This window comes from Nannospalax galili, unplaced genomic scaffold, assembly GCF_000622305.1.
Source record: "Nannospalax galili isolate Female #2095 unplaced genomic scaffold, S.galili_v1.0 scaffold186, whole genome shotgun sequence".
Classification (NCBI taxonomy): domain Eukaryota; kingdom Metazoa; phylum Chordata; class Mammalia; order Rodentia; family Spalacidae; genus Nannospalax; species Nannospalax galili.
In genome coordinates, this window is record NW_008358774.1 from 10,570,792 (window position 1) to 10,586,691 (window position 15,900).

Consider the following 15,900-nt stretch of genomic DNA (forward strand, 5'->3'; position numbering starts at 1 on the left):
ATATATGGATATATATATATATGGTTTTTCTTTTGTTTTTGTCTGGTGCTAAAAGAGATGTTATAATTTTTTTTAAAGAAGAGAGACTGAAGAAATTATTAGAGGCTCTTAAGTTTTTGCTCTGAGATAGGTGATCCTTTTTTACCATGGTGTACGTGTGTACTCATTCACACAGACACAGTTGTGTATTTATATAGGCTCTGCTATGTGGCCTGCTCCCCACCCCCTTCACTGTATACTGTAGATATGTTTCCTTGTTATTACCTCATCCTTTTTCAACATCCATTAGGTTACTCCATGATGGCTTGCTTAACTCCCTGTTAAGTACACATGCAAGTTATCCCCCTAGTCCTCACAGTGGTACACACAGTTGTAAAAATGTGTGTGCATTTAAAAATATTAATCTCATTAATTCTCTAGGGCAAATTGGAAAAAAATTAGAGTTGATAAACCACCAAGGGTTTTTGACATACTACCAAACTGCCCTCCATTAAATGGTCTGTGAATCTAGACTCCTACTAGCAGTTTATAAGCGTCTACTTCCCCTCACTTGCCAAAACTAGGTAGTGAATGACATTCTTACAAGTGTTACCAATCTCATTAGGAAAGAACATTTGTTTTTCCCATCTTGTAATTGTGAATCAAGAGCACTTCTTATCTTCTCGTTGTTGGTGAGGTCATAGTGTACACACTCACATATTGTTTACGTATGTCCTTACATTATTCACATGTCCGTAACTGCCAACTTGTGTCTCTGTCAATTTTTCTATTCAGGGGCTTATTGCTTTATAGATTTGTTGACGCTACCGACCCTTAATCACAAAAGCTGCATTTCTCTCTAGTTTTTTTCATTATTGCTGGGTATTTAAAAATGGCACCAAAAAAAAGGGGGGGGGAGAGAAGAATAAAACAAAATGGTAAACTGAGATATTCAGGCTGTAGCTACAGTTTTGTTCTTTTGTTATCTTATCTCAGATAGCGTGTGCTAAAATTTTAATGATTAATGCTTAAAGTTGATGTCCAGCAATTTTAGAAGGATTGGAAAGTTTGAAACGTGGAACCTACTTTCTTCATGGTTACAATGTGAAGCTGACCTGGAGATGCTACCCTTAGATCATCACAAAGCTCTATGCCACCACAGTTTGACCATCCCTTCAGGATGAAGTCCTTTGGTGCTTTGCTTATGAGTTACTCCCTTGCCTCTTTGGGTGACAGGTCTGACTTTATTAGTTTATTGTATGGCTTATTTTAAAGTATAGAAATTAAAATATGTAATTTTAAGCTGTATGTAGAGTATCATTGTCTCTACCATTGACCTTTTTTATAGGTCACGTAGAGCTAAGTGTAATTTGTTTGTCTCAAGAACTTTTCTGTTAGACATTCAGAAACATTTAAAAATATTTTATTTATTTTATGAGTGTATTGCCTGCATGTATTTAAGTGTACCCATGTTGTGCAGTTGTGATGGAGGTCAGAAAAAGACATTTGATCCCTTGGAACTGGAGTTATGGATGGTTACTAGCTGCCATGTGGGTACTGGGAACCAAACCTGGGTCCTCTGCAAGAGCACCCAGAGCTCTTAACTGCTGAGCCATCTCTCCAGTCCTCAGAAATGTTTTTAAACATGTAAATATGGGTAACATCAAGGGATTTTTGCTATGATATTTAATGGCTATAGGTGTATGTGGGTGTATGTGTATGTATGTATATATGTGTGTTGATTTTAAGAAAGCCCAGTCTGTACATGAGGATTGCATTCCAATAACCTCTTACTTGACCTCTTCATGCATCACTGTAGCATACTAACCATTAGAGAATGTTGAAATCCATTCCTGCTGTTCACTGTGGTAGCCAGTACTACTTGTGGCTAGTCCAACTTGGTATGTGTGGTAAGTATAAATATATACAGGATTTCAGACATGTAAAGAAAAAGAAGTAAATGCTCTAACTTTTTAAAAATGCTTTTTCTTTTGAGAATTTCATATATGAGTATTGTATTTGCATTATTTCAACCCCCCAGTCCCCACCAACTCATCCCAGGCCCCCTCCCACTCCCTTTCAATTTCTTATCTCCTTATTATTATCATATATACACTTATAAATAATATATATACACAAATATATATATGTATGTATGTGTGTATGTATGTATAATGCATTGAGTCCATTTAGTGGTGCTCATGTGTACTTGTGTTTAGGGCTGCCCACTTGGGATTAGATAACTTCTCAGGGAGCTAGTCCTTGGAGAATACTGATTCTCCCTCCCTCAACATCCATTGATTGCCTGTAACTCAACTCTTCATCTAGAGGTAGGACCCTGTAAAATTTTCCCCATCCACCTTGGTGTGTCAACTGGTTTTGTCATTACACAGATCTTGTTAGACTACTGTACTGTGGAGATTTCATTGGTGTAGCTTCCATATCATGTCTAGAATGCATTAACTAGCAGCCCATGTCTTGTCCTTTAAGGTCTTACACTCTTTCTGCCCCCTTTTGCATGATGTTCCCTGAGCCTTAGGTGTAGAGGTTGCATTGTAGATGTATCTCTTAGGGCTAGGCACCTCACAGTCACTTATTGAAACTATTACAAAGTTCCACAACTGGTCTCTAATGTTTTTAACATTTACTCATTGCAATAATAATTTTAGATATATTGGATTAAATAGACTATATTAAAACTAAATAAGTTGAAACAAAATATATTAAAACTAAATTGAATTCTGTATTTTCAATACAGAATTTACTATTAACCTTACTATTTAAGACAAACAAATGGAAATTTTCAAATTCTGTTCCAAGATGTTGTTTTAAAAGACATGGTTTCTTGTAAATACATTATTGTTTTAGGCTTTGATTTGTTGCTACAAAGAAATGTTTTTTCCTCATTACCCTGTACATCTTATGAACTAAATGCTTAGACACTATAAAGTGTGGCGTGTAACCTTACTATGATTCACTATCCTTGTTATTTAAAAGAAGCTTTTAAATTTTGTAGATTGCTTTAATACCAAGTTCCCACAGGATTTGAAGTAACAGAATGAACTGGAAAACCTTACTAGCTTCAGTGCCAAATTCTAAAAAGTCTAGGAATCTTTTGTCAAAGCTTCAGAGTTTTTGAGGAAAACATGTTTTTAAAGAAATTTAGAGTCCCCCTAGTGTATTACAGATAACAGTTAATCAACTAAAGAAAACAGAGAAAGGCACCCAGTGCTTTTCTACTTTTATAAGAAAATTGGCAGGTAGAGATTGGTGCTTTTCTTCTAGAGTCAGTGCAACTCCGGGTTTTTCCTCCCCAAGCTTCTATTCTGCAGTCTACTTTACAGACTGGTCCTGCTTTTTTCAACCTTGGAGATATATATCTATTGAGCCTCCTGTGGTGAAGGCCTTATGATAGTTGTATACACATACCATTTAGGGATAAAAATAGTTTGCTTGATGAGAAGACCAGATGAAGGGCTGATGCTTGACAGGAAACTGACAGGCCAGGAAAAGACTCCCTAAATGGGGGACAGAAAAGTCTAGCTGTTTAGAATGCTGGGAGAATCTGAATGGATGGAGACTGGGAAGAAAGGGAAAAGACATAGAAAACAATGGAATGGATTTGGGGAAGAGCAAATTCTATACTGGGGCTGCACTGGAAAGATTTGTTGAAAACAAGTCATGTCTCCTATGTCAGTATCTTAGTTGGACATTACTTTGTACATCTTTGCACAGGATATTTGAGTGCAACAATAGCATTTTCAACACTGTCCTTCAGTAGCAATTTATCAGGTGTGTACAACTGATTGAAAGAGTACTAGATTAAATGATGAACCCTGTAATGAGGAAATCATGATACTGGCTCAAGCAGTTCTTAATAGGAAAACTATACTGGACCTCTGTTTTTAAGTGTAGGATTGAATTTAATTTGGAAGTGAAATGTCACACAGGAAAAATCTTTGAAAATATGACAATGTTAGCTAATGCTTACTGAGTAACTATTCTGTGTTTGGCTTTCTATTGAGACCTTTGTCATTGGTCCCTAGAGTCAACTATGATAAATGCAGACATTGAGGCTAGAGAGGTTAATGCAGACATTGAGGCTAGAGTGGCCCAACCCACTTGGTCTGTGAGTGGCTGAGCTAAAAGTAAGGTAAAAAGAGGGTATTGTATTGAATTTTCTTTTTAAAAAATTTTTTAAGTACTTTATTATTTGTATTTTATGTGTATGAGTATATTACCTGCATGTATTGTGTTGTGAAATGCCCATGGAAGTCAGAAGAGGGTGTTGGATCCCCTGGAACTGGAGTTATGGACCATTGTTAGCTGCCATGTGGGCTAGGAATCTATCCTGGGTCCTCTGCAAGAGCAACCAATGCTCTTAACCACTGAGCCATCTCTCCAGCCTTGTATCAGCTTTTCTTACATGCTGGGAAATACATAGGAAAGAAGGAAACTGAATTTACATGGGAGTGGAAGGTAGGATTATCTTCAGATTTCACTCAAAGCTAGGGCTCTTTCAGGTGAAATTGATGTTTTGTGTGACAGATTATCCTGAAATTGCTGTGTGGTAGTAATTCTTTCAGTAGAATGACTTGGCTATGTTAAACATAAAGAGTCTAACATAAAAAAATGACTGTGAGCTTTAGAGAAGAACCATGTATTTGAGCTGATGAGATCACTTGTGGTTAAAGGCAAGGGAGAATGGCTAACAAAATGAGCTTGGCCTGAATAGGGTGATAGACAAATGCCCCTTTTGCACCCACCTTCAGAGAAGAGAAAGCTGCAGCCACGAGAAAGGCAAACACATACCTTAAAAACAATACTGGGAGAAGGGACTCAAAATCTGAAAACAGACATTTAAGTAGCTTGTGATTCTAGCAGACTTTGAACTAGGTTTTTGTCTTTGAAGTAAAGCATTAGTGTGTCTTCCACTGGGTGGAAGTGTTTATTCCTAAAGCACATGACTCAAGTGGGCCACCCAAGGTGAAGGGCCTAACTGTAGAGCCTCTTGAGAAGATGGGACTCCTCAGCATCTAGTAGAGCAAATAATGAGCTTCATCTTACTGAAAAGAGGAAAGACCTTACATGTAAGCCCCCCCACACACACCCATTCAGTGGATACACACACCTGTGAAAGAAGAAAATATTAGTAGCTTGGGAATAGTAGATTTCTATATAAACAGTTCTCAAATTTATTCAAAATGAGGATTGTGTCCATAATTCTCTGAAGCAAACAGAGCTGTTTTATGAAAAAAGCTTCTTTGACTCTCAAATCAAGTGTTCATCCAAATGCCTTTCCACTAGTTGTCATGAGTTGAGTGTTCCATGCAGGCTTTCCAGTTCATAACCGAACACTATATTGACATACTCGGGGTTAGGACTTAAGATTAATGGTTTTCCATCAGGGACATCCTCAAGTGAAAATGGCTTTCTGTTTTACTGTGAGAGTGGCCTAGTGAAGAATACCATGACTTTGCAGGTGTGGTGGTGGAGATCTGTAACTGCAGCACTGGGGAGGCTGAGGCAAGAGAATTGTGAGCCCAAGACCAGCCTGGGCCTGGCTCAAAGTAAATAAACAAGAATGCTGTAACTCCTAGTGCAGTTTTACTGCTACTGCTTTGCTGAGATGACCAGATGTTCTTGTATTGTTGTTGCATCACTGATGAAATGTTAGTGCCCTGAAAAGAGCAAATAGTGCCTTAGCATGACTGATGGCCTTGAAAACACTGTGGATTCTGTGGCTCCTGAAGGAGTCTTGACAGCATTCAAAGTCTGTAGACCACACTTTGCGTTACTATGGTAATACAGTAACCACAGTATAAAGTATAAACACTTTAACCCAAGATTTCCTGTGTTAACCTAGTGGAAATTTGATATATTTGCATTTTGGGGTCTAGGAGTCTCACAATGTAAACAGTAGAAAGTGTTTGAAACTTAAACATACAGATTGAAAGCAAAAGAATAAAATGAAAGTTGATCATTAGAAATGACTGTCATACTTGAGTGCACAGAACTCATTTGTAATTTCATAAATGTGTCTTACATAAATATGTCCTTTCTGTTTTCTAAATGTCTGATTATATTATTTCTCTGTGGTAATCATGTTCATAAATTGAAGAATTTCGTGTTATTATTCACATTGTTTTCTTACATTATTTTGGATAAAAATGTACATTTTTGCATTTTAATTCAGACTACTCTCTGTAAGTGGTTTACACCTTAAAGACAGTGTTAAATGCTTTCTAAAACCACTTTACAGAGTCAGTTTCTGGAGCTGAGCAGTCTAAAAACTGAGCCACATGTGACCCTCCCAAACTCTCTCCTAATGTATACTAGGGAGGATAAACTAGAACTTTCTGATCCTACGATGACAGCTTAAGGACAAGCATGGGACCAGTATGTGCCCTTGAAGAATTTGGACATAGAATCCAACCCGTGATGAGATGAGCTTTAACCACACTAATGTATTTTTCACATTGTCCAAAAGAGGGGGACAGAGGCTAGAGAATGTGACTATAGGAGTTAGAAATGTTTACTGACATTGTATAGTCCAGGGTGTTTTGCTTGCTTGACCACATAATTAAAATCTATATACTTAGCACTGTCCTTGTTAAAAACAAGATGAACTGCATGATGTAAAAATGCAATTCTCAATACTTGTATTGACAATACATAAATGTTTCTAGACTTTTAAAATATGAGGTAGAATTCAGTTTTAAATAAAAGAGTGCTGGGATACAGCTTAGTGGTAGGATGCTTACCTAATATGCCCAAGTTCCTGTGTTCCATCCCTAGCAGAGGAAAGGAAGGAGCTGGAGGATGGGAGGAGACAGGAAAGAAGAGGGGGAAGGGGAGGAGAAATGTTCTTGAAACTCTGTTAACTCTTACCTAAAGATGCAGAACCTCATTTTCAGTTTGATGGGGATAAAATGGCCATCATTTAGACTCAGAAGCTATGAAAAATTGTCACATACTAAGCTTCTTTCTTACAGATACAAAAAAAAAATTAAGACTGTCTAATGCTTGTTGCTTTTGTACCAGTGATTTAGTAGTTCCATCCTTATTTTTCAGGAATGTATACCTATTTTTAAGTGCAAGAAGAATCAAAATGATGCATGGATATGTAAATACGAAACTTTTGATGTATCACTTAGGGTTGGGCATCTCACAGACGCTTACTTATTCTCTGTGTGTGACCAGTTGTGAAATTCTCTAATCATCTCCATCCTCTGCCAAAAAAAGAGCTTCTTTGTTAGTGGTGACTAGCATACTTATTACTCTAACTACCCATATTTAGTATGTAGTAAGAAACTACATTTGTCTAGGGATGTGACAGCTTTAGGGTTTTCTCTGAGATCTGTGACCTTGCCAGCCATGTGTATGTAGCTATGGTTACAGTACTATACATGAGTTCCCTGCCATTGAGTCCAACTAGGTATCTGTTAATTACCCTCATGATAAAAGTGCCACTATTGCCCCAATATAGTTTGCTCTGCTGGTCATTTTTGTGGTTATTAGGTCTTAAAAATAGGGTTGAACCATAGATTGATGTTCTCCCTTAGCAGCTTGCATAGTGTCCTCCAAAACTATGAGAGCTAGCCTTCAAGGAAGTGGCTTCCAGGTCAGTTCTAGATCTACTGCTTTAAGTCTTTTGTCCGAAGTATGTCCTGCCTTCAGCAATGGGGTCTTCACTTCAAGTTCTGGGAGGCACTCAAGGACTGTGGCAATAGCGTATGTAATTTTGGGGGTCTCTTGGACTACCCTGGCCAACAACTCAAAGGGAGGTTTCTTCTATCTGGCACTGTTTCTTGTTATATAGCCTTCAGCTGTATACATAGATTCATGTAGAGATATTTTATGTAGGTATAACTTTATATTTAGTTCAATAAATTTAGAGAGTTTTTCTTTTCTGTTTTTAAATCAAAGTCTATTGTCTTCAGTTTCCTACAGACTCCCAGTTCCTATAAAAGCTTTGAAGCAAGTAGCATTAGCTTTTTAAAATTAATTACTTATATTTTTTTATCTTTTTGGGACAGGGTCTCCCTGTAGCCTCAGCTGGCCTGGAACTCGCTATGTAGACCAGGCTGGCCTCGAACTCACAGAGATCCACCTGCCTCTGCCTCTCTGGTACTGGGATTAAAAGTATACGCCACCATGTCCAGCTTTATTACTCCTGTTTTTTATAAAACCAAAGAAATAAAATGACATGGATCCTAGAGAAAATGAAATATAGAATCCTAAACCTCATTCTTGCAATAGATTTTCAGGGATGCTAACATTCACTTTTTTTTCTTATGATTTTAATAATAAATCTAACTTACTCTGTCCAAAGTATTATTTCAGCAGGTCAAGGGATTTGTTTTCTGATGTAAGCTAAATAGATTGACAGCTGTGTTCAACAAATGTTGCATATTCACCAGACAGAATAGGTAGCATGACCAAAGGTCTCAGATACCCTCTAGTGCAACTTGATTAGCAGTATTTTCTGTCACCATCCCCCACTTTCTTTTTTGGACTGCTAACCTAAAACACTTTTTTAAAGCATTGATAGGCCCTGCCTAGACTCAGGCAGAGGTACTGATGAGTAATGAGATGACCTAAGGCAGGCAGGAGGGTGGAAAACGGTGAATTTGATTAATCATCCTGTCAGGAATAATCAAGAGGCTGTAATATTGTCTGTGGTACTTCTAAATTATGGGGGGATTTTTTTCATCAAAATAGGAGTTTTGTGTAACCAACAAAGTGTATGTTCTAATTGACCTTGGGACTGGTATCTTTTGGATAGGCCATTAATGTCCACTATCTTGGTAATTGCTTACTGCTTGCTAGACAAGCTGAAATAGAAAATGAAACAGCTGTATTCTAAAGGCCCTTTTCTTGTTCTGGGAGAGTACAAAAATTTTTTAGTTCTCTCTCTTATCTACCTGCCTTTGACTGTAGATTTGTGGGCTACCACAAGAGTCTGTCCTTCATGTTTTCCTGATACTCACACGAGGCTTAGTTCTACCTGTGGGCCTTGGTTGGATCCCTCCATGCTGTCTCACAAATCTGTGTCTAGTCCTAATGCCTCACACAGGCTCTATTCACCACCACCACCACCACCCCCCGCCCCAGACTTTAGAGTTCTCTGTGACCTTCCTCCTTAGGTACCACACTGACTCTCCTGTGTTGCTGCTCAGAATTCTCTGCCCAGCTTGATTCTGTGGCAGCACCTCACACCTCTGGAATCTCCTGACTTCAGCTGCTCTTCACCTTCAGACTACTTGCCACACTGAAGCCATAGCAATGCTTTTAAAATACGTATCCAGCCAGGCCAAACTTCTCCCAAACCAAAGGGGAAAAGGTTGAAACCTTTCCTGGGTTTTTGCCCTGCATGGCCGACAGCCCCACTTTTCTCATCTTTTTCCTTTTCCTGGTCCTTTACTGTGCTCTGGATCATTGTCGTTGACTGCCAGTTGGTCTTTTTTATCTAGATAATCTTGGAGTTTTTTTCTTTGTATTGGATCAAGTTCATGCTTCTTAGTCCTAGTAAAGAACAGACCTGATATTTCTTACCCTCCATTACTCATACCTACCCTTGTTGGTGTACTTTGTTTTCCCTTCCTCCTCTTCTCATTCATTTCGTACATCTTCATGTGCATCTTAGCATCATAATACTGTACACAGTCCTGTGTCTCCTCATTTGTTCTCTCCACCTCACTGTTCTCTCCACCTCACTGTTCTCTCCACCTCACTGTTCTCACCACCTCACTGTTCTCTCCACCTCACTGTTGTCTCCACCTCACTGTTCTCACCACCTCATTGTTCTCTCCACCTCACTGTTGTCTCCACCTCACTGTTCTCACCACCTCATTGTTCTCTCCACCTCACTGTTGTCTCCACCTCACTGTTCTCACCACCTCATTGTTCTCTCCACCTCACTGTTGTCTCCACCTCACTGTTCTCACCACCTCATTGTTCTCTCCACCTCACTGTTGTCTCCACCTCACTGTTCTCACCACCTCATTGTTCTCTCCACCTCACTGTTGTCTCCACCTCACTGTTCTCACCACCTCATTGTTCTCTCCACCTCACTGTTGTCTCCACCTCACTGTTCTCACCACCTCATTGTTCTCTCCACCTCACTGTTGTCTCCACCTCACTGTTCTCACCACCTCATTGTTCTCTCCACCTCACTGTTGTCTCCACCTCACTGTTCTCACCACCTCATTGTTCTCTCCACCTCACTGTTGTCTCCACCTCACTGTTCTCACCACCTCATTGTTCTCTCCACCTCACTGTTGTCTCCACCTCACTGTTCTCACCACCTCATTGTTCTCTCCACCTCACTGTTGTCTCCACCTCACTGTTCTCACCACCTCATTGTTCTCTCCACCTCACTGTTGTCTCCACCTCACTGTTCTCACCACCTCATTGTTCTCTCCACCTCACTGTTGTCTCCACCTCACTGTTCTCACCACCTCACTGTTCTCTCCACCTCACTGTTGTCTCCACCTCACTGTTCTCACCACCTCATTGTTCTCTCCACCTCACTGTTGTCTCCACCTCACTGTTCTCACCACCTCACTGTTCTCTCCACCTCACTGTTGTCTCCACCTCACTGTTCTCACCACCTCACTGTTCTCTCCACCTCACTGTTGTCTCCACCTCACTGTTCTCACCACCTCACTGTTCTCTCCACCTCACTGTTGTCTCCACCTCACTGTTCTCACCACCTCACTGTTCTCTCCACCTCACTGTTGTCTCCACCTCACTGTTCTCACTACTTCCTGCTCATTTTAATGAAGTGATAATTGACTTTTGTTCTCCCCAAGTCTAGATTACCTGCACTGGTTTACTTCTTTGTTTTTATAGTACTTTACCCTTAACCCAAAGGAGGATATGTTGTACAGCTCCTAGTAGAATAGATGCCTGAAACCAAGTAGTACTGACCCCTCTATATATGGTCTTCTCCTTTACCTCTCCCCTTAAAATAAAGCACTTTGTGGTTTCTCTTTGGCATGTCAGAATTGCCAGCATCACTGCTCAGGCATTTTGGCATCATTATTAAGGAAAATAGAGGTTGCTTTAATGCCGGCACTGTGATACTCTGACAATTGACCTAATAAGTAAGACAGCTACTAAGTGACAGATGGGCAGATAGCATATACAGTGTGGATTGGCTGGGCAAAGGGTTGACTCATGAACTGGGTGGGGTGAGGTAAGAGTTCATCAAACTACTCAGAACAGTCCTCAGTTTCAAGTTTGTTTCTGGACTTTTCCGTGAATGGTTTTGGACAACAGTTGACTATAGGTAGCTGAAACTTCGGAAGGCAAAACTGAGTAAGGGCCATAGAGTGTGGGGCACTATACTATGCCATTTTTCTGTTTTGTGTTAATTCAGTCTTCTGCAGCTCTAGTGTACTCCGTTTTCCAGATCTTATAAGGCCCTAAGTTTGGAATGGCCTTTCCTGCTTGTTTTTGGTAAACATAGTATTTCTGATAGATGTAGACACATAAACTGTTGGTTACTTGACTGAAAATTTGGTTATTTGGCTTTTTTCAAAATACTTAAGAATACTTAAGTTTTGTTTTTTTTCTTTTCTAGAAAGTTCATTTTTTAAAACAACGTCCAACTTCATGAATCTGAAGAATTTTGAGCATTCCAAGTCTTAACGTCACACCACTACTCCAGCAAATTTGTGCTACAACTGGTAACAATGACCAGAAGCCTGAAGAATTAAAATGCCAACATCAAACCTTACCTTAACAGCTCTGGTCTATTACTGTTCCTGTGCATTGTTTAATATATTATTTGTTTTATAACCACTTCTAAATATTCTTGTCTCTCCATCCCCCCCTCCATCTTTGTTAAGAGGTTTTGGTTTTGTTTCCTTTCCTACCCACTTTTTGTGACTCATTTGCTCAAATGACAGTGAACAAAGCCAGCCCCAGCTGGTAAGGTGCTGTTCACTTGAACAGGTGCTGTTATATGGAAAGGAAACTCTATGACTAATTTAGATAGTGATTTTCATTCTTCATGCTTCTTTCTATTGAGTTCTTACAGCCAATATTTACAGTTTTCAGATTGCAGTAAATACACTGCATGAGAAAATATTAATACCCATTAAAAGCATTTCTTACATCTTGAAAATTTTCTAATGTTTGAGAATTTCACTGGGGATGTTTTTATATTAAACCCTTTTGACTTTCCAGTCCTGTGACTTTTTACTTTTAGTAGAGAGTCAGAGAATCTCCAGACTGGAGAATTACGAAGTTTTGTGACCATGCACTGTGTTGAGAGACCTGTCACACCACAGTGCCATTACTTTTCAGAAACATGCTCTTCGTCAGCATTCCAGAACAGGAGGGAGGAAAACAAGAACACTTGTTTTCTCTCTTCTTCTAAAAAATCAGGCAGCTTAAAATCTTAGTGCTTTCTTTCTTAATGGTTCCAAATTTCAATACTTTGCATTATTTGAACATTTGGGTAGAATACTTGCTTTGTATTAAAACTTTTTGTCTACATGTGAAACTGACCTTTTGTTATTGAGCAGGCATATCTCTTTAAGATAGCTTGATGATTTGCAGGTTTGAAGATGCTGGGAAGGAGAGGGTAGGGGGAAATGGTGGGGTTTTTGTTGATTATAAGAAGGCTATGCCATTTAAAGCTGACACCAGAGCCCTGGTAGGGACTTATTAACTGTATTGAACATTTCTCCTTTGCTTTTGACCCTATGTATAGTTATGATGCCAGATTAGATTTTATAGCAGCTTCAAGTTGTATTAAATGATATTTTGCTTTATGTAATACTGTTATAAAATAAAGTTTGTTTATTCTCTAAACTGTCCCTTCTCTTTTTATAAACATTTAAAAGAATAAACTGGAGTGGTATTTCCATCAGAAGGCCTAGTATTTTGTGGAATGTGGCATTTTTGAGTGTTTCAGCTCTATTTTTTAAATTTGATGCTGCTGCCAGTATCCGTGATCCGAAATAGTGAAAGCAATGTGGAAAGTTTGCAAATCCAATGTGCAGTGTGCCAGATTCCTTCTGCCTGTTTAAATGATGGATCCAGCTCATATGGATTCTGCGAGGGATGTTTGTGCATGTTTTCTCTGTATACTTGTTTTGCTTTCGGGAAATGTTTCAGCTGTACCATCTGAGTCTTGTGCCTCTGCCTCATGTCCTGCTTTACTGTATGTCCATTTTGCCTTCATGTAGTGGCAGACTGTGCTAAGGGACTGCTTCCAAGTGTAACTGAGATGACCTACTGGACTGCTTTCACCATGGCACACCGTCATTATAGACTTAGTTTTCTTTTAAACATTATACAGAAAATGGTCAACAGAGCACAGTCCTTTTGAAATGTTTTATATAATGTCTTTAGTCTTTTTAAATGAGTATGATGAATATAATTTGCCAAGCTGTTGTCTTTGAGATCTGTTTCCACTAAATTATCTCTCAACTTGCGAAAGACCTTTCTCACTTTCTCTGTAATTGTTACAAAAACAACTCTCTGGAGAAGCCTATCTCAGCAAGCCAAGCATTGGAAATACTATGGAACCAAATGTGCATATATTTCCCATCAGAAAGTTTGCATGTATAACATTCACATTTAAATCATAGATTGATCTTCCCATAGTGGTTGGTGATGGTGAAAACTATATTCTTCCATGCATACATCTCATGATAATAGTAGTGATGGAAAGTTTGCCTTCACAGCATGCATTGACTAGGCAACACATTTAGGGCTCAGTTTTACTTGACTTGGGTAGCATGGATAGGGCTTAAGATCCTGGAGCTATCAATCGTGTGGGGACATAATGCCTAAAGAACCAGTTGGAACAATATTGGTAATTATCCCATGTGTGAACATCAACAAATTCTGTCTTAAGTATGTTGTACTTCTTACAAAGGAATTCTGAGGGTGTCATAATCTCACTTATTAAACTGGGCTTCTAAGAGCCCAAATCAGAGTAAATAGGAAAGTAGATCAAAAAGAACTTTGAGATATGGATTTGAAAGTTTTGTTAGTGGAATTTTTTTAGATTCCTCGTTTATTCGGTGTTAATTATAAATGATACTTTTGTAGTGCATGCTTTTTGTTTCATTCTCTGGCTTGTTCAAGATCTGTGCCGTGGCCTAAAGGTGATAACTCGGAAGTTGCTTCTGATTAGAAAGCAAGACTACTGTTTTACTTTTTTCATTGCTGTGACAAAATACCTGACAAAAACAGCCTATGGGAGGAAGGTTTATTGTGTCTCACCAGTTCAGAGGGTTACAGTCCATCATGGCAAAGGAAATCATGGCAGAGCTTGCAGAAACAAGACTATGTGGCAGAAACTCCTCCCAGTGCTCAAGAAGTAGATGGAGTGGCAGGAGCCAGGGACATGTATGGATTTACCCATAATGCCCTGCTTCTGTAAACCAGGGCTACCTCCTAAAGACTCCATTCATAACTTCAAAATAGTACCACAAACTGGAAACCAAGTGCTTAAGACATGAATCTGTAGGGAACATTGCAGACTCAAGCCTTAGCTTCTTAAGAGCTAGAGCATGCTTTGAAAATTAGAGTCTCAAGTGGGAGGATTTTAAGATGTAAATTCTAACTTCCGAGGTTTAATTTTGCCAAAGAACTTAGAATTTCAAGGAAAATCTGGGCTTGACTTTTTACTAGAAAGCACTGGAGTACCTTAGAAGTTAATTATAACTTTTTTTAACATAAAAAAACTTTATTGAGAATTTCATACATGCATATAAGGTGCTTTAATCAAATCCATGCCCACTCTCTCTCCTGCAACTCCTCCCATATCTCCCCATCACTTTTCTGACGTCTCTCTCTCTCCCCAGCCCTTCTTTTGGGGCTTTCTGCTACTCTAACATTCCCCCCCACCATGAAGAGGTAACCCTAAAATCTTTTAGGGATTAGATAAGTGCCCCCAAATACTTTTGACATTTTTGGCCTTTGGAACAGAGTATGTTCCAAAGAGGCCCAAGGACATTTTGACTTTTAGCCAAGAAACTGGCTACTTTTCTTTGGGGTTTTTTTTAATCCTAACTGCCTAGCCAATTCCCACCTTGTAATCTTATCACACCATCCTCTGAAGAGGTTACCCAAATTGCCAATAAGGAATTGAGACACAGGCCGCTCTGGCTTCTTCCATGCTGAACAAGGATGCAGGGTGTGGCAACTGGAGTACCCCTTCAGTGGGTCTATCTAAAAGACACCCAAATTGCATAACTCTTGTCTCTAAGGGGAAAAGAAAGTCCTTGAATCATGAATAGGAGATGTGAAGGAGAAGTAAAGGCAAAAGTAGTTAGCATTACAAGTTCTAGACAGGGAACCAGAAAAAAGTCAGAATAAGGCATATTTCAAATGTTCCTATCAAAGTCCATTGGAATTTCTTGATGAGAGCTTCCAAAAGCATCCTTCTATTGGGTTGCTCCTCATTTTTCTTTTGTCTGCCAAGGCTGGACTTGACAGTGGTGGAGTCAGGATTTGTTTTCAGACACTTAAAAGATGGGCTAAAGATCTGAACAGATTTATCAAAGGAAGAGATAAAGATGGCTAAGAAATATCTCAAAAACTGTTCAACATTGATGCAAATTAAAACCACCCTATGGTTTCACCTTACCCCAATCCAGCTGGCTAGGATCAAGAGAACAAATGATACCAAATGCTGGCAAGGATGTGGAGAAAGGGGAGCACTCACTTTTGGTGGGATTGCAAACTCGTGCATCTCCTATGGAGAACAGTGTGGAGAACTCTTAAATATGAACCTACCATAGCCGGGCATGGTGGCACACGCCTTTAATCCCAGCACTCGGGAGGCAGAGGCAGAGGCAGGCGGATCTTTGTGAGTTCGAGGCCAGCCTGGTCTACATAGTTACAGTCCAGCTGGGGCTACAGGGAGACCCTGCCTCAGAAAGCCAAAAA

At 39.4% G+C, this 15,900-nt stretch overlaps 1 protein-coding gene across 11 annotated transcripts in view; it reads left to right on the forward strand.

Annotated features, from left to right (window-relative positions):
* Epb41l2 (erythrocyte membrane protein band 4.1 like 2) overlaps positions 1–12,807 on the forward strand; it is a 229,656-nt gene extending 216,849 nt beyond the window's left edge. For all 11 annotated transcript variants that reach the window (XM_017795339.2, XM_017795341.1, XM_008822132.3 and 8 more), the window contains one exon: positions 11,570–12,807. Coding sequence is in view for 1 of the 11 variants with exons in the window: in XM_029558164.1 (XP_029414024.1) it covers positions 11,570–11,605 (36 nt within the window). In the remaining 10 variants the exon portion in view is untranslated. The remainder of the gene's footprint in view (positions 1–11,569) is intronic.
* The last annotated feature ends 3,093 nt before the right edge of the window (positions 12,808–15,900 follow it).